Source organism: Chelonoidis abingdonii, chromosome 2 (assembly GCF_003597395.2).
Source record: "Chelonoidis abingdonii isolate Lonesome George chromosome 2, CheloAbing_2.0, whole genome shotgun sequence".
Taxonomy (NCBI): domain Eukaryota; kingdom Metazoa; phylum Chordata; order Testudines; family Testudinidae; genus Chelonoidis; species Chelonoidis abingdonii.
The window spans coordinates 68826746-68846615 of NC_133770.1; the positions used below are offsets into that span (position 1 = coordinate 68826746).

The 19870-nt window shown below is 44.1% G+C and overlaps 2 protein-coding genes across 2 annotated transcripts in view; one reads left to right on the forward strand and one right to left on the reverse strand.

Moving 5' to 3' along the window:
- The window catches only part of WIPF3 (WAS/WASL interacting protein family member 3), a 323552-nt gene that overhangs the window by 57033 nt on the left and 246649 nt on the right, over positions 1-19870 (forward strand). The window lies entirely within an intron of this gene.
- SCRN1 (secernin 1) overlaps positions 10687-19870 on the reverse strand; it is a 30152-nt gene continuing 20968 nt past the window's right edge. The window contains exons 6-8 of the mRNA XM_032774885.2: positions 16396-16576; positions 11325-11484; positions 10687-10998 (exon numbers count right to left, since the gene is read on the reverse strand). Coding sequence (XP_032630776.1) covers positions 11326-11484; positions 16396-16576 — 340 coding nt within the window. The 3' untranslated portion in view covers positions 10687-10998; position 11325. The remainder of the gene's footprint in view (positions 10999-11324; positions 11485-16395; positions 16577-19870) is intronic.

Sequence of the window (19870 nt, forward strand, 5' to 3'; positions counted from 1 at the left end):
GAAATGAATTTATTTATTAATTTTGCCAAACAGCAGTTCCCAACAGATACATAATTCCCACGGGATGATTGCAAACCTATACATCTTAGTTCCCACAAGAAATTTAGCCAAACAAGCTTTGCAGTGTCTTGATTCAGTCTGAAGGCCTACATCTTGACACCCTTCCCCCCAGACTGGCAACAGGGCTGATGTGTGAAAGTAGCTGCATGAGATGATGGGTGCTAGCTGCAGAGAACAATACAAAACAGTGCACTCTATTTAAAGGGGGCATCTTTACTCCCTGCCCCCTTTGGCTCAAATAGCTAAGCCAGAATTTAGAGTGAATGTGAAACAATGCCTCTGTGCCACCCACTCCACTGGCTTTGAAGTTTAGTGTCTTTATCCTGAAAGCATTAAACACATCTTTAGAATTAAGCAAGTCAGCACAGGCATGTTAATTTATAGCATACTATGTTTTACATATAGAATATCAGGGTTGGATGGGACCTCAGGAGGTCATCAAGTCCAAGCCCCTGCTCAAAGCAGGACCAACTCCCAACATGACACGTAATGCTTGTCAACATCATTCAGGGCAGGTTAGTACAAGAGCTTATCTGAGTTGTGGACAATCAGGGTACATCTACACAACAAATGGCAGCCTGCACCCAGGAGTCTCTGAGCCTGGGTTAACAGACTCAGGCTTGCATAACACTACAATAAATAGCTATGGAGATGTTCAGGCTCAGACTCTGAAGTCCAGGGTTGGGGGCGGGGGGGTGAGTTTCAGAGCCTAAGCTCCAGCTTATGCTGCAATATCTACACAGATGTCTTTAGCACTGGAGCACAAGCCCAAGGTCTGTTGCCCCATGCGCTGTAATTCTATGCCACAGGCTGTGGGATAAAGCCTTGGAGGCACCAATCCTGCAAGTGACTTCATGCAAGAGCATCCCTGAACTACATCAAGCCGCACTGAAGTCAAGAAGATTCGGGAGGCGTAAGTTGCAGGATCAGAACCTTAATGTGCAAGAATGAGAACACGAGCATTTTCATCGCAGTTGTGTGCTTTTAGAGCAGAAGACAGCTCCCTTCTAAGCAGAACTCCTGTCTTACAACTAGAGAGGAGCCGAGTACAATATCCAGTTTGGGGAATTCGATTTTTCCCCCTTTTTAACCATGGCTGCAGTACACAGAGTGCACTTACAGAGGGAACGTGGAGGATCAATTTGTTTTAAAAAAAAAGTTGACCACAAGGGTTGAGACATTTTACTTACTTGTTTCACATAAATGGACCAGATCTTCTTCAGTGAATCAGGCCTTGGCTACACTGGCACTTTCCAGCGCTGCAACTTTCTCGCTCGGGGTGTGAAAAAAACACCCCCCCTCAGCGCTGCAAGATACAGTGCTGTAAAGCACCAGTGTAAACAGTGCCACAGCGCTGGGAGCGCGGGTCCCACTGCTGCAAGCTAATCCCCATGAGGAGGTGGAGTACATGCAGCACTGGGAGAGCTCTCTCCCAGCACTGGCGGTGCGACCACACTCGCACTTCAAAGTGCTGCCGGGGCAGCGCTTTGAAGTTTCGAGTGTAGCCAAGCCCTCAGTATATACTCTGATATTTCCAAGAGCATATACTTATGTTAATTTACTACAATACTGCCTAGACAACATAGAACATGATTACACACATCAAATTAGTCATTTACACGTAAGAGAATCCAACACATCGGTGCAAAAGGCACAATAATCACTGCCTGCCTGTATTTCCATAATGCACAAGCCTGTCTATCCAGTTGTCCCAGGAAGGTGGTAGAGGTGGGAAGTGGTCTGGATTTGGTCCTCACTCTAAGCCCCAGCCCTTCTCAACCCCTGCAGGTTTCTTGTCTTTGGGCTTGGCTACACTGGAGAGTTGCAGTGCTGGTGGTAGGTTTACAACGCTCCAACTTAGTAACTGTCCACACCTGCACGGCACATCCAGCGCTGCAACTCCCTGGCTGCAGCGCTGGCTGTACACCTGGTCTGCTTGGGGTATAACGATTGCAGCGCTGGTGGTGCAGCGCTGCTCATCAAGCGTGGCCACCAAAAGCGCTGTAATTGGCCTCCAGGGTATTAGGAGGTATCCCAGAATGCATGTTCACAACAAACCGAAAGAGTGGCTGAACTCCGGGCACCCCGGAGCTGCTTATCCAAGGGTATGGCTACACTTGGAATTTCAAAGCGGTGCCCCGGCAGTGCTTTGAAGTGTGAGTATGGTCAGAGCGGCAGCGCTGGGAGAGAGTTCTCCCAGCGCTGCATATAAACCACATCCTCTACAGGTGTAGCGTGCAGCACTGGGAGCCATGCTCCCAGCACTGCCGCCGTGATTACACTGACGCTTTACAGTGGTGTATCTTGCAGCGCTCAGGGGGGTGTTTTTTCACACCCCTGAGCGCAAAAGTTGCAGCGCTGTAAAGTGTGAGTATAGCCATACCCTAAAAAACAAACTGCTCCTGTTTGCTCGAGCGAGTGAGCAGAGGCAGGGGAATTGCTTTGGAATGTTCACAGCTGTTTGCTTGAGAAGAAAAGCCACACGGCAGAGGGGGAGTCCGTGTTGAGCAGCTGCTTATGTGGTCTGAAGGCTATTTAGGAGTGCATAATTTGCATTTAGTGAATAAGAGAGGGGTGAGGGAAGAGGTCAAAACTTTTAAAATGATTAAAGGTAGGTGCTGTGTATCTTCCAGTCCTTAGAACTGCAAGGCAGGGAGCTGACAACAGTGTCAGCTCCAAAAATCCACTCTCTCTGTCTCCCCCACGCTCCCTCTCACACTCCACCCCACCCTCCTCTTTTGAAACCCACGTTGCAGCCACTTGAATGCTGGGATAGCTGCCCACAATGCACCACTCCCAACAGTGCTGCAAATGTGGCCACACTGCAGCGCTTTCCCTACACAGCTGTACGAAGACAGCTGTAACTCCCAGCGCTGCACACCTCCAAGTGTAGCCAAGACCTTCGACACTGTGGGAGAGCATCTCCCTTCCTCCCATTCTTTGGTCTTTCAAGTCTCAGCAACACACCTCCAAACTCCAGGCCTCTCTCCTTCCTCACACCACCCTCTGCCTCAAGCAGGGAGGTTTTATTAGGTTTCTCACAGGGCCTTAATTGACTACAGGTGTTCCAATTAACCTGAAGTAACCTTCCCTAGTCTACAGGGAACCACGCCTTAATTAGGCTAGGATTTATATATCTCCCCTCTCCCATGGCTTCCTGGCCCTGCTGTATTTATTACACATCATATTAAGAGAATTACAGAAACAACTATATAAATCATATTTTACAGTGCATCTCATGCACTGTAAAATGTCATAGTACACAGTGGCTCACCTCTGAACAGTTACTGAAGTTACCTGGATACTTTGTGTAGTGTCCACTTTCTTACACTTGGAGTGGCAGCTACACTGTCTAAGAGACATGTTCAGTGTTACCTGCAAAGTAAAGGGCATGGAGTGTAGGACTCCTAGAAAGACGTGGATCACCTTTGTCCTGTTCCCATTTCAAGCAAGCTGGAATTATAGTACTTATGGAAGAAGGGGGATGAATTAAAAAAACAGACACACAAAAAGCCCAAAAAGGGATACAAAGAGAAATAAAGGGGAAGAACAATAACAATCAGAAAATCAGTTTGAGTCCAGGTGTATTTCACTGGCAGATCTTTTTGAAATTGTATTCTACAATAGCCTGGATTGATTTATTTAGGTATTTATACCTACACCTGTATTTTTCACTTCATGCATCTGATGAAGTGGGTTCTAGCCCATGAAAGCTCATGCTCAAATAAATTTGTTAGTCTCTAAGGCCACGTCTAGACTACGCGCTGTATCGGCGCGTTAAAATCGATTGCTCGGGGATCGATATATCACGTCTCATCTAGACGCGATATATCGATCCCCAAGCACGCTTATATCGATTCCGGAACTCCACCAAAACCAACGGAGTTCTGGATTCGACATGGCGAGCAGCGGACATCGATCCCGCACGGTGAAGACGGGTGAGTAAATCGATTTTAGATAATCGATTTCAGCTACGCTATTCTCGTAGCTGAAATTGCATATCTAAAATCGATTTTCGTGCGTAGTGTAGACCTGGCCTAAGGTGCCACAAGGATTCCTTAGTGGTTTGTTTTTTTTCCTGGATTGATACTGTTGTTTGAAGAGATCTGATAAAACCACTACAGGACTTTAATAGAAAGCAAGTAAACTGAAAGGGATAATTTTATGGCTGTATATGGTTGGTGTAGCCACAGCATAAAGATAGACTTAAGTGTCTGCTGAATGGATTTATAGCTGAAAGTGGCAGATGAAGCATTAGTAAAAACTTCCTTAAACTGTGTTTGTAAGATGTTTGACTCTGATTCCAAGCAGCTGAGAGCTATGTATTTTGTAGGGGTTGGGTGCAGCCCCAAACACACTATCTATGTCAAAAGAGTGGTAAACTGATGCTCCCCTTCTGAGAAGCTTCAGTTCCTCAGTGGGGGCTTCTCTTCTCAATCATCAACCTCCCTCCAAAAGAAAAAATTTTTTGTTCATGCTGCTGAAATATTTCAGTGGATGGGAATTAACACCTTGTCCCCTCGCAGCTCTAATATTGTCCTTTGTGTTATGAGTTAAGAAGGTTCCCTTGATCAATGCTCACTCTCTGCACTAGATTAACTTCTTAAAGTAAAGGAGTTAAGGCAAGAGCACACGAAAAATAGATAATCACTGGAATCACATGAATCCAAATATGAATCTAGAGGGTGAAATGGTGTACTGATGAAAAACTGCAGATAAACCATTTGCATCCTCCTCTCTGCAGGTTGTAAAGGAGTAACATTCAGATCATCACTTCACTGTGAATTTGTGCCTTGCAAGGTGTAAGCAACAGCTCAGTCACAATCACTTCCTTTTTCTTGTACTAATTGGGATTTCCTCTGGCTGTAAACAGCATATACCATTTGGAGATCTCACAGAATTGTCTTTCATACAGCAATATAGTCCCAACAGCCAGACTACTGTCCCTAATTTTATTTTCAATGCCCAGCCTCTAGTCTAACAAAAAAAGTGTTCTGACTGAGTTGTCACTGCATTGATGTGTCTATCAATGCTGCCTTACAATCATTTCATTATATAATGTACTAGGCACTCAGGGCTTGGCTACACTGGAGAGTTGCAGCGCTGGTGAAGGGGTTACAGTGGTGCAACTCACTCTGTGTACACACTTGGAAAGCCAGCCAGTGCTGCAACTCCCTGGCTGCAGCGCTGGCTGTACACCTGGTCTGCTTAGGGTGTAGCGATTCCAGTGCTGGTCATGCAGCGCTGCTCGTCAAGTGTGGACACCAACAGCGCTGTTATTGGCCTCCCAGGTATTAAGAGGTATCCCAGAATTCCTGTCCACAACAAACCGGAAGAATAGCTGAACTACGAGCTTAGAGCTACTGATCTAAAAAACAAACACAGCTGCTCTTTGCTCCAGCGAGCGAGCAAGCAGAGGCAGGGGAATTGCTTTGGAATGTTCACAGCTGTTTGCTTGAGGAGAGAGGGGAGTCCGTGTTGAGCAGCTGCTTATGTAGTCTGAAGGCTATTTAGGAGTGCATAATTTGCATTTAGTGAATAAGAGAGGGGTGGGTCAAAACTTTTTAAAAATGATCTGAAAGGTAGATGCTGTCTATCTTCCAGTCCTTAGGACTTCTAAGTAGGGAGCTCTTGAGACAGTATCAGCTCAAAAATCCACTCACCCCCTCCCCCCCGCTTTTGAACTTGCAAGGCAGGGAGCTGTCACAGTGTTCTGCCTCCAAAAATCCGCTCTCTCTGTCTCCCCCACGCTCCCTGTCACACTCCACCCCACAACCCCCTTTTTTTTTTGAAAAAGCACGTTGCAGCGCACCTTGAACGCTGGGATAGCTGCCCCACAATGCACCACTCCACGCGCTCCAATGCCGACTGCAGCCCTGTCATTGTCCACACTGCAAATGGCTGTCAAAAAAATGTGGCCACACTTGAGCGCTGTTCCCTACAAGCTGTACGACCATGCTGTAACTCCCAGCGCTGACCACATGTCCTGTGCCATACACTAACGAGGGACCGCCCAGTGTGCCAGCATCTGTGCTGCAGCGCTGTTTCGTTTGTCCCAGCACAAATGCAGTTGAAAGATGGGCTGCAGCCAGGCTGGTTCCTACAACTGTACGACACAGCTTCAAGTAACTGCCAGCGCTGCACATTTCCAAGTGGAAGTAGTATCCCTGTAAAGGTGTTAGGAGAGTTTCACCTGTAAATGGTATATCAGAAATGGGTGGGAACTGTGCTGTGAATAAAAAGGGCCTTGGATTAGACCTCTTTTCTATGCCAGAAACTAGCAAAGTGCTTTGGGAGTGAACAGGGACCAGCCAAAGATGAAAAGGAGATCCGGTTCAAAAGCAGGTTTCTGATTTCGTAGAAAGGGTGCCCAAATGACCACTTAAGAAAAGGGCTCTGCCTTTTCAGGAAACAAGTCAATGGCCTCCTGTAGCAAGTGTTTGAGTTGGGCACCTAGGAAATCAGTTCCTCGGTTCCTGTAGCAGAGAGGATAGTAAAATAGTTAATGGATACTTTAACTTGTTAGTTCTGTCTTTAGATAAAGGTCAGAAGCTGATGAGGATTATGTTAGATCCTTGAAAGACAGGCTTTAGAAGCTATGGAGGACATCCTCACCAGACAAGAGGTTCTGCAATCCTGCTGAAGTAGTAGACCTTTTCTATGACTGTGTCGATACAGAAATTCAGTTCTACTTCAAAGTGAAGTAAGCAGATGTTTTAATACTTTGATTTAGACTGCTAAGTTGTTAGAAAGCAACTCACTGCTATGTATCATAAGAGTATAAAGCAAGACTAGTCTGATTCTGACTGTGGCTGGTATAACTTTAAGTGGTGTACTCTGGTTACACCACTTAAATGATGTAGCATCAAGGCCTCCAATTAATCTTTTGTCCCTTTTGATGCTCTGGAATGGATTGTTCAAAAGTCATTCTTTATGTAATGTTATAAGCTTCTCTTAGTTTCTTCCATTTGATTTGTTGCTGTAGTGGGATTTTAAACCAAGTTATTCATTTTCAGCCACAGTGGACAACCGTTAGCCTTTCAAGAAGACTCTATAGTCTTCGAGACTTGAAAGTCCTCCAGTCCACTAAGCTGAATTTGCAGGAGAAAACAAAACAAAAAGGCTCTGTTTTGTAGAAAAATTTAACTCAGTGCTATATGAGTTAACAAAATTGCTTTACCTTGTCCATCATGTGGGTGGTCCTGTTCTGTGTGTATGAAAAGGAAGAGAGTCACGTGATTGGTCCGTGTGTGGCATGCCAGCTAATTGGTGCAGAATGGTTCATTGTTTGGGCAACAAACAATAAAGAGAGAATAAAACTTCATTCCAGTGTAATTTCCGTATAATCCTTTTTTAAAGCAAACAAAATGTTTTTGTTTTTATTTCCCCCTGTATATGCCTCAGGCTAGTAGCAAAGCTCAAATGCTTAGAATGTCACTAAGGTACATGTATGCGTACGCACTTAACATTGGAAACAGACAGCGGTTTAAAAGCAAAACACAGCACCTGGCAGTCTGAATTAAAGCGAAAGCCTGGGTCTGAGTCTACACGACAGGATAATCCGAATTACGTTAACCGGTTTTGTAAACAGATACTATAAATTCGATTCACGCGGCCACACAGGCACAGTAATTCGGTGGTGTGCGTCCATAGGTCCGAGGCTAGCGTTCCGATTCTGGAGCGCTGCATTGTGGGTAGCTATTCCATAGCTATCCATAGTTCCCGCAGTCTCCCCCGCACCTTGGAATTCTGGGTTGAATCATTGTCGCGGGTGGTTCGGGTATATGTTCGTCAGTCATTTCTTCCTCCGAAAACAACAGCAGACAATCCTTTCGCAGCCCTTTTCCGTCTGGAATTGCCTGGCAGAAAGCATAGACGGCAACCTGGAGCCCGTTCAGCTTTTTTTTCTTTACGTCACCGTATGTGTAACTGGATGCCGCGGACAGAGGCGATACTCAGCGACTACATCAGCACCATTCATTTGCTTTTGCATGATAGCAGAATGGTTTACCAGTCATTTCTGTACCGTCCTACTGCCGAGTAAACTGGGGCAATGAGATGACGGTTATGTCTCCCCCTCTGTACTGTCTGCCTGCTATTGCATGATGCCCTGGCTGAGATCGGCCGGGGCGCAAAAGCAAAACTGGGTAATGACTCCCCGAGTCAATCCCTCCTTTATGGTTTTCTAAATAGAGTCAGCTGCCTGAATATGGGGCAAGTGTACTAGAGGACCAGTGTTCAGAAAGCACAGCTCTCCGTGTCAGATTCACAGGGGGTGCCCCTGCAAAAAGCCAACCGCGTTGCTTCCCTCCTCCCCAAACCTTCCTGGCTACGTGGCAGTGTCCCCCCATTTGTGTCATGAAGTTATAAAGAATGCAGGAATAAGAATAACACTGAGGTTCTTAGTGACCATAAAAATGAGGGGGGGCACGCCTCCGGTCGCTATGTAAGTCTCCAGGCAGAAGACATTTAATCGGTGCAGGCGGAGAGGACCCCAGCATGCTGCTGCTATGATAGTCAGGCAGTACCAGAATCTTCTTTCTACACCGGAAAAGGAGAGGGGCTGATGAAGCTACAGCCCCAGTCTGCTCGATATGAAGACGTCCAGCCATTTCTGTACCATCTACTGGGATGAGCTGGGAGTCATTCCTATCTTTTACTCAAGTCGCGCCCTGGCCAGCCATCACCTGAGGCCAGTCAGGAGCACCTGCAACCGGGGGCTGAATGGTGAAGATGGATATCAGGTCATATTGCACCATCTGCCACCGGGGAGGGGAGAAAGCCGGATACTCCTATCACTGCTGCAGTATCGCAGTCTACTCCAGGCAGGCATGCAGTAGACATAGGGTGACAGAAACGAAGTGGCACAAAGAAACTAATTATATTCCTTTTCTTTCATGTGCGGGGGCGGGAGACATAAATTGACGAGCTATTCCCTGAACCACCGACACATGTGTTTGCACCCTACAGTCATTGGGAGCTCAGCCAAGAATGCAAAATATCATATTTCGGAGACTGCTGTAGGGACTGTGGATAGCTGAATCCTCAGAAAAGCTAACCTCCCAAACGTCCCTCCATGAGCATGCAATTTGAAGTCTCTTTGGCGTTCCGGGGTTAGCTTGTCAACGGCGGCACTGGTGTAGCACTGAAGATTATTTTTCAAACGCTTGGCATTTCGTCTTACCGTAAAAGAGCTCTGATAGATACGTATTGTCTCCCCATTTTAGCAGCGCGATCAAGATCACTATCTCTGTACGGTCATAGCGGAGCTCTTTTTTGAATTTGGGACTGATCGCACCCGTGCTGATCAGAGCTCCATGCCTGGACAAACAGGAATATATCAAAGTTCGCGGGGCTTCTCCTATTTTACCTGCCCACTCATCTGAGTTCAGATTGCTGTCCAGAGCAGTCAGTGGTGCACTGTGGGATACTTTCTGGAGGCGCATTATGTCGATTTCCTCCAACACTAACAGTATTCTGAAGTAATACTATCGATTTTAGCGTCTAACTTCTCTCATTTTGTTAGGAGTACAGAATTGATTTAAAAGCCGCCCTTTAACATCGATATTAAGAGCACATGTGTGCGGTGGACGGGTACGAGCGTTAAACAATTTAACGGCTGTTAAAACGATCTTACGCGTAGTGTGGACGAGGTGAGCTTGCTGTGTAACAGTTGGGCTTGCAATTGGAGCCATTCTGACTTATGCCAGAAACAGAGCAGAATATGCCCAGGCTCAGTGTCTGCCTCCGCTATTTCAGGACATTGGAAAAAGGAATGATAGGTTTTTTCTTTTCTTTCCCTAAAGATCATAGTACTGTTATGCAGCAAGAAAAACTGAGGGCTTGGCTACACTTGGAAGAATGTGGCAGCGCTGGGGAGTTAACAGCTGTGGTCCGTACAGCTGTGTAGGACAGCGCTGCAGTGTGGCCACCTCACAGCTACCAGCCTGCAGTGTGGCCACATTTGCAGCAGTTGCAGCGTGTTGGGAGGGTGGCATGTGGCAGCTATCCCAAGGCGTTCAAGTGGCTGCAACGTGGCTTTTCAAAAGAGGGGGGTGGGGTGGAGTGTGAGAGGGAGCGTGGGGGAGAGACAGAGTGAGTGATTTTTGAGCTGATACTGTTCTCAGCTCCCTGCCTTGCAAGTTCTTAAGGACTGGAAGATAGACAGCATCTACCTCAATCATTTTAAAAGTTTTGACCATTCTTTCCAAGGGGCGGGGGAGACTGCGGGAACTATGGGATAGCTATGGAATAGCTACCCACAATGCAACGCTCCAGAAATCGACGCTAGCCTCGGACCATGGACGCACACCACCGAATTACTGTGCCTAGTGTGGCCGCGTGAAATCGAATTTATAGTATCTGTTTTACAAAACCGGTTTAACGTAATTCGGAATTATCCTGTAGTGTAGACTCAGACCCAGGCTTTCGCTTTAATTCAGACTGCCAGGTGCTGCTGTTTTTGCTTTTAAAACCGCTGTCGTTTCCAATGTGAAGTGGTAAGCATACATGTACCTAGTGACATTCTAAGCATTTGAGCTTTGCTACCTAGCCTGAGCTATACAGGGGGAAATAAAACAAAAACATTTGTTTGCTTTAAAAGATTATACGGAAATTACACTGGAATGAAGTTATTCCTTGTTTTAATTGTTTGTTGCCCAAACAATGAAACATTCTGCACCACATTAGCTGGCATGCACACACGGACCAATCAGTGACTCTCTCCTTTCACTACACACAGAACAGGACCACCACATGATTGGACAAAGGAAAGCAATTTTGTTAACTCGATATAGCTACTGAGGAACATTTTTCTACAAAGACAGAAGCCTTTTTGTTTGTTTTCCTCCTGCAAATTCAGCTATGTGGACTGGAGACTTTCAAGGCTCGAAGAACTATAGAGTCTTCTTGTGAAAAGGCTAACGGTGTCCACTGTGGCTGAAATGAGATAACAGTGGTTTAAAATCCACATACAGCAACAATCAAATGGAAAACTAAGAGAAGCTATAACATTACATAAAGGAAAATGACTTTTGAGACAATCCATTCAGAGAGGCATCAAAAGGGACATAAAGATAATGGAGGCCTGATGCTACAATCATTTAAAGTGGTGTAAACCAGGAGTAACACCACTAAAGTTATACCAGCACAGTCAGAATCAGACTAAGTCTTGCATTTATACATCTTATGTATACATATGCAGATGAGTTGCTTTTCTGACAACTTAGCAGTTTCTAAATCAAAGTATTAAAACATCTGCTTACTTCACTTGAAGAACTTAATTTCTGTATCGACACAGTCATAGAAAAGGTCTACTACTTCAGCAGGATGCAGAACCTCTGTACTGGTGAGGATGTCCTCCATAGCTTCTAAGCCTTGTCTTTCAAGGTCTAACATAATCCTCATCAGCTTCTGACCTTTATCCTAAAGACAAGAAACAGACAAGTTAAAGTATCCATTAAACTATTTACTACTCCTCTCTGCTGTGGGGGCACCTACACACTATTTGAAAACATCTCATTCCTCCAACCCCTCGTCCCCTCACAATACTGATTTTTTTTCTTCTATGTTAGTGTGGTAGAACCCTAAGCAAAAATGAAAACAACAGTCTATCATTTAACATGCAGAACAAACAATAGAGACTAGTAATCAAGAAACAACTCTAGTAAAATAGTGAGTAGTAAATTCAAAGAAATAAGAATTTTAAAGATTGTGCACAGCATGAGAGTGGGGGATAAAACTTGTATAACTATGGGAAAAAAGGAGTTTCTTTGATTCATCTCAAGTCTGGAAATTCATTAACAACAAATGTACTGCAAGACACCCAGGAGTTCCTGGAAGGATTTTGCAAAAACAGGCACTGGTACAGAGAACAGACTGTAGAACAGTATCCCTCAGAACGTCACCCTCTTTACTCTAGGTTTAGTCACGGGATTAAAATTAATGAGTTTGCCCTTTTATCTTTTAACCTCTGTATAGTCAAACAGCATCAAAGTGAAAGACAGATGAAATGTTACGTCTCTACATTACAGAGAAAAAAGATTCCAGCCTGGAATAGGGGCTTTGTCTCTATCAGACACTGCAAGGTTTATTAGGCTGCTGCTTTTCAACAATTGCTATGTAGAAAGTCCTCTCCAGAAAATATATTGCTTTAGCTAGTTTTTAGCATAAGAGTGCACTTTCTACTTCAGTCTCTGTGAATGGTTGCATTAAGTAGCAGGACTGCTGTGTGTGTTCTGGAACTGACTCCTTGAAAAGAAAATGCCATTTCTGTCTTTGTAAACTACTTCACTTATTCTGGAAGCTGCAAATAAGATTCTCACTCTAAGAAGGAACATTTTTAGCAGTAAGGGTGGATGTGGCTTTTGCAGATTCTCTTACTGGTGCTCTATAGGTCTTCCCCAAAAGGATATATTCACTTATGCTATGCTTCAGAGTATCAAGAATCCCAAGTTTCAGCATCATGGGCCCTGGTTAATTTTATATTTGCTCTTAAGGGTGTTCTAAAATTTCACATGAGAATATTGACTACTTTTCATACAGAGTGTGCTGACTCAGCCAGACTTTCCAATTTATTCTCCATGATTTGAAAGTTAGCCTCAAATTAATTTTCCAGATCCACTACTGCCATTTTTTAAAATTTTAAGCATGGTAAGTTAAACTTGTCAAGTTTACCATCTATATTTACTGAAGAAGCCTTCAAGTCATCTTATGTAGCAGTGATTTCCATCACCACCATAGGTCTGCTAGGCTTTTCTGATTGTGGGTTTATGTGACTCTACAGCTGACAGCAGAAAACTAACAGGCTGAGGCCAGAAAGTTTTAAACAGGATAGGCTGGTCTGTTTGCTTTTTGGGCTTAGGCTTTGTGTAAAGAAAAACTAAACTTTTCAGAGAGAAAATACCATAATTTAAATGTACAGAACTGGGGTGGGATGGGGTTAGTTTTAGGGTGTCACTGTGTTAAAAGAGGGTTTTTGATAGTCCTTTCTTCTGAAGAACACACTATGAACAGTCTTTTCCTTTATTAGCTCAAGAATCAGAAGGCATGTGTCTAATGAATCTTGCAGAAAAAAAATGAACTAGATCATTTCATTCCCTTAATGGATGAAATGCACTAGGAGAAGATATAAGTAGGATGGTTTTTCATGAAGTATGGCGTTTGGTGGAGCCATTGTATTTACCTGGTTGTGCTGATGATGAAACGGGAGGGAAAAGTCATCAACCTACTGTACATCATTTGCCAAAATGGCAGATTATTGATTTAATTCAGGGGTGGCCAACCTGAGCCTGAGAAGGAGCCAGAATTTATCAATGTACATTGCCAAAGAGCCACAGTAACATGTTAGCAGCCCCCTCATCAGCTTCCCTCTCCCCTACTCCCAGCGCCTCCCACCCACTGGCAGCCCTCCCCACACCTCCCGATCAGCTGTTTCGTGGCATGCAGGACGCTGAGGGGGAGAAGCGAGGGCACAGCAGGCTGAGGGGAGGGCACAGGAAGGGGTGGAGAGGGCGCAGAGCCTGTGGTAGAGCCAGGGATTGATCAGTGAGCACCCTCTATCACACCGGAAAGTTGGTGCCTGTAGCTCCAGCCCTGGAGTCGGTGCCTATACAAGGAGCCGCATATTAACTTCTGAAAAGCCGCATGTGGCTCTGGAGCCACAGGTTGGCCACCCCTGGATTTCATTCAACAGACCATTGTTTGAATCCTTAGAACACTGGGGCTGATTATTGTCTGCGGCTGCAGAACTCTTCTGTAAGTCCCCTCGAGCAATCGGATTCCCTTTTATCTAACTGGAGGGTTTGCAGTTAAATTCTCCTTCTTAAATTCCACCACTAGGAATCTGAATGGGGCTGTCAGCAGGAGACCTAGGCTTCTCTTGCTTTCTGCTGAGGACAGGGCCTTTACTACTACCCCCTGTACAACATTTGTTCTCATTCTCTGACAGCTCCTACTCTCATTTCCTTGTGCATCAGTGCAGCACAGCAAGAGGGAGAGGAGGCAGTTGGCGCTCTTGCAGGAGAGCATCAGACCCTTCCCCACACAGGACTGAGTATGCTCCAAAGATTTTGGGTGGAAGGGTGAAGACCAAGGAGGGAGCCTTGGACAATGGGGAGGAGATGCTGACGTGCTCTATAGTGCTAGCCAGTGTGGATTTTAATAATTGGAGCTGTGCTGATGATAGCTACCTACTTTTTTTATTCTGCTCTCTTTTTGCGGTGTGATGAGAAAGGCACTTCCTTCCAACAATTCTGACCATCTGTAGAGTGGTCCTTTTGTGACTTGCTTGGTTTAAGGTCACTTTCTTCTCAAGGGAAATCTTCTTTCACGGCCTTTACAAGAGTGGACATCACGGACTACACAAATGCTGAGGGGACCAATGCTGCTCAACCTGTAGCCCAAAGGGGGTCCACACCACCGAGGATAAGATGTAGTTATACATGTGATGTTTACCACTCATATCCCAGCACCATCTGGTGTGGGATACACAGTCCTTTCTACTGACAAACTTCATGGGCCTCAAACACACCAATCAATTCTAGATATATTTCCTACCAGACTGGATACAGACAGTACTGTCTCAACCTGGTAATTTCTAAAAACTTCTTCTTAGAGGGAAAACAAAATTCCTGCTCTGAGGTACAAAAAGGAAAATATCTTGTTTCCACTTCATTGCAAGAGATGAGATGTGCAAGACTAATCATAAATGTGAGTTTGTAAAATTCATACTAACAAATGTGTGAACACACACGATTGCTGAAACAGGAATTGCATAAGATGTCATATCTTGAATGTCCCTTTAACAAAAAGTTATACATTATGAATCATTCCATACTCCAGAATCTCAGTACTAAGGGATACATTTCAACCCGTGATATTCCTGCCACAATCCTATTATAATGTGACACAAGTTTTATAACACATCCCAATAACCAATAACACCGTTCAAAATAACTTATCTTTTGACCAAATATACCCCTGTATTCACAGCTGACACACTACTGTAATAATCTTTGTACAAGGTATGCCTTGTAAGGTGTCATTTGGAAACTCAATTTGCTGGTCAGTATTGTCCCGATAAGATGTGTGCCAACACTGTACATGAAGCAATAAGATTCTCCTGTATGATGTTGTTAACACGTTTCAAACCCCACAACTCTGCCCAGGCAATAGGACAGACTTGACTTAATGTGCTTGCCTTAATGTGCATTTAAGCAGTAAACAGAGTCATCAAGCAAGGAGGGAACACAAAGGAAGTTCAAAGATGTGAAAATAACCCAGCAGGGAATATCCTTTCACATAGACTCTGCCTCTGGGTTTCAGCTAGAAATGTTTTTCAAGAGGGGGACTGAAACTATAAAAAGGAGGGACAAACACCCCAAGAGACTCCCCCTCTCTCTGTCCACCTCATTCTCCCCACCTGAAAAGACAAAAAGAAACAACCATTGGACTCTGGGGGAAGGGTCCTGACCTGAGAGTTTGGTAAGTAATCTGCTGGAAGCATGTGGCAAGAAAGTTTGCTTTGTAACAGTTAGTTTCTTAAGTAGATACTAGTAAGTGTTTTGTCCTTATTTTTCTTGTAACCATTTCTGACTTTTATGCCTCATTATTTACACTCACTTAAAATCTCTTTGTAGTTAATAAATTTGTTTTACTGTTTTATCTAATCCAGTGTGATTAAGTTGAAGTGTCTGGGTAACCTCTTTAAGGTAATAAACTGGCATGTTATTTCCCCATAGGAACAAAGGACCTAATATATTTAAACTGTCCAGAACAGGGCTGAGCAGTACAGGACATACATTTCTGGGGGAACGATGTAGGATTGGGAATGTGTTGTGGTCACCCTGCAGTATCACCCAGGCTGATGAGAGCCAGGGTATAGCTGGCAGGCTGCAGTTACACACAAACAGTCACGGTGTGGCTTGAATGCTGGAAGGCTCTTTGTGAGCAGCCCAGGTGGGAGCTACATCAGCAAGGCATTGTTAGGTACACAAGGTTGCAAGGCAGAGGTGACATAGCCCCTCACTGGTCTGGATTGTGCCCCACATGTCATATATGTACAGTGATAGTCTTTGAAAGTTTGAGGGATTTCATATGAGTTTTGCAAGCTCTTGTAAGTTTCCCTTTGATTCTTTTTAAGGGGAAACTTGGGCGACCTGTCAGTTTTTTGTAAACATTCTCTAAACTTTGATAGTGTTCAATAATGCAGCACTTAAAGAAAAAAAACCCACCACGAATGAGCCCTATGCAGAAGCAGACAACTTTTATAGTCTTAAAATTCTGTAAGCTGGGAGTCAGAATAATGAACTCCGCCAACATTGAGTGGTAATGTACCTGATCATTCTCAGTGACAGATCGGGCCTGCTCATGTGCCTTGTACAGTTCGTGTCTCCGGTCAGGCCTCTCCTGGAATCGAGGTTTCTTTTTTACAGGATCATCATCACCAAGAAAAGGCGATTGAACTTTTGGTACTAGTTTGACATCATCAACAAAGATGAAAGGCTTAAATATGGACCTGAAAGAGATAAGAACCTTATTCACAGGGATGTTCTGTATATCACCCAGGCTACTTTGCTAACAGAGATTCATTGAACAGTATTGCATGTACATATCTATATTATTGTGGCAGGATGGGGTCAGATATGGCACAAAAAATAACCTCTTTTAATATACGAACACATGCCACAAGAAAAATCCATTTGCTTTCAAAAACACTGGGTTCTGCAAAGCTTTACATATTAACTTTTCTTCCCCCCCCCATGTCAGTTTCCTCATTTCTGTGAATTACAGCATTGTGCTTCCTTCCTCTGATTTTTTTGCGGGGGGTGGGTGGGAGGGAGAAGAGGGTAAATGTTTTGATCATCTTTAAATCCCAGTGTTTATCCCCATACTACTCTCTTTCTTTCTTTTTTCCCTCATATTCTCTCATCCCACACTTTAAGTAGTCTGTGGGAGCTGTGCTTAGAGTTTTCAAAGAAATTAACTGGCTCAGAACTAGGTCTCCCAACCTAAAACTTCCTACATTTACATAGCAGCAATTTAGATGTCAATAAAGCTCTTCACACAATATACATCTTAAGTCCTGCACTCAGTTCAGAATTTCTTTGCTGAAACAAACTGAAGGTGGTTATATTTAAAGCCACTCACTTATGAGGGCTAGAGGAAGATTTTTGCCCAGTTATTACATGACCTACTAAGTATCTCTGAAGATTTGGCATTGACCATCAGTGGCCGAATTGGGAAGTCAAGGAGAGGACAAGGAAATGGTTACACAGAAAATACTGTAATACTTTTCATCAAACAAAGCATTTCAATCTGGAATTAAATGGGAGCTCAAAATACATTTGAAACCTGTCCCTAACCTAAGGGGATTTCATACCTAAAAATCTAGATCTAACCTCTTGGTTAGGAACACAAGAGAAAATACTTTTAATAAACTGCATGTCACACGACTGTTTTTTAAGGCAATGCCCTACAGCCAGTGTGAAGGAGGATGCCAAAAGGTGAAAGACTTTTGAAAAGAAGATTGAAAACTAAAGACAGAGCAGGAAACTGAAGTCTATCACTGCTGCTCTACCCATCACTCTTGAGAAGCCCTGCCATCAAAAGGTTCTGACCCGAACAGACTGGGGCAAGACATGTCTTTTATTATAGATTTTTTTAAGAGAAGGCATGTAAAGCAGAAGTGACAGTAGTATACAGAGATGGGCCATTATTCTTTATTTGTATTCTAGTTGCACCCATTGTCCCTGATTGACAGCCATGGAGATGGAAATGCTTGCAGAACAGCAGAAGCAGGAGCAGCGCACACTGTCCCAATAATTCAGCTCAGTCTTAAACCACAATGACCACTGCTAAGGGAGACAGTTCGGTCTGCAAGCTCACTGAATCATTGGCATCTGCAGAAACAAGCCCACTGAATCATTGCCGTCTGCAGAAACTGTCAATGAGAGAACCAATTAGACAAGATGATAGACCACCCCACCTGCCCAGTGCCTTATTTTGGGGGTTTTGTGAGGAGGCTGCTTCCCTAATGAACTGCACTGAGACTAACATTTTGCATACGTTCATTTTGTTGGGGTTTCCTACTGGGGCCCAGGACAATAGGGAGCATGGATGAGAAGAAAAGCCTTGTGACTCCTGGAGACAGAGTTCAGACAGACAGAGTTCAGATGCACCTGAGGCTCATTAGCCTCCCTGAAACCCAGCCCTTATTTATTTATAAAGGAAGACAATCAGCTGGTAGGGGGTTTCAGGGAGTGAGGAAGCAGGCTGGCATGATCAGAGTAGGCCAGCTTTTCTCTTCACAAAGAAGCACTGACTCAGAGCTGTAAGTCAGTTTTTATTATATTTGATTATAGCTTGTCTAGAAAAGTTTTAACTCACAGAGAAGCAGGAACTCGTGTGGCTGTTTTTCTTAATGTCTTGTGTACAAACCTTGCTTTATCTGCTTTATGGGGAGCATAGGGTGCTGCTGCACCCCTTGGCTGTAAGTGGTTTCCATTAGATACAGGGGTTTGCAGTTTGGTTCAATGCTCTAAGAACTCCCTACTAAACAAACCATTCCAGCACTCGTGATGGGGTGAGAGAAGGACCTCTTCAAGTCTGTCTGTTTGCAGCCAGACTAGAGGCTGTAGCTTTGCTCTGGAAAGAACAGGAATCCCAATGGGTGTTTAAAGCCTTGCTGCAGCCTTTGTGTGACACAGAGGGGAGAACAATGGGCCTTGGTAAGATAAAGAGTATTTTGGAGAAGCAAGTCTACCTGCTGCCTGGTTCAGAGTCCAATGAAGACTTGAGTTCCCAGGTGAAGGGTGAAACTGCCTTCAGCACTAAGGAACCCCTGTGGGAGCACTTTAGTCACATAGAGTACTTAAGGGAGTAGCTAAAGCAACTGTCTTTGAGAACTTATGGAGAATGGGTGAGGTTCCAGAGCACTGGAGAAGGAAAAATGCAGTACCTACCTTTAACAAGGGGAATGAAGGGAACCTGGGGAATGATATAGCCCCATCAGCCTAGCTTCTATAAATGGAAAGCTACTGGAACAAATTATTAAGCAATCAATTTGTTCAAACCTAGAGGATAGTAAGATAAGAAACAGGCAATAAGGATTTGTCAAGAACAAATCATGCCAAACTAATTTAAATTTCCTTCTTTGACAGAGTAAACAGCCCAGTGGATGGGGGGCAGGGAAGGAAGAATCAGTAGATGTGCTATACTTGGACTTTTGTAAGGTTTTTGACAGAACCCCACATGATAGTCTTTATGAGAAGACTATAAGAACTATGAAATTAACTGTAAGATGGATACATAAGTTGAAAGACAGTATTCAGAGTAGTTATCAATGGTTTGCTACAAGCTGGGAGGACTTATCAAGTGGGATCCCAGAACAGTCTGTCCTGGCTTGGGAATATTCTGTATTTTCATTAATGACTTGGATGACGGAGTTAAGAATATACTTATAAAACTTGTGGGCAACATCAAGTTGGGAAGGGTTCCAAGCACTTTGAAGAACAAGATTTGAATTCAAAATGACTGACAGATTGAAGAACTGAAATCAACTAGCTGAAATTCAATAAATGCTGAGCAACCTAAACTGGGATTCACAGTTCATGGTGAGAGACTTGTTAGGCCATGGGTTGTTCCCCCCTACTCTGTCCTGTGCAGATTTAAGCAACGGGGAGTTTATTTCTTCTCAAGAGGATGTTAAAATGTTTCCTGCTCGTCGTTATAACTTTTCTTTTACCATGGTATGGTAATTTTATAAAGGACTGTAGCCACTTAGGCCACCGTAAGCTGTTCCTCTCCCTCT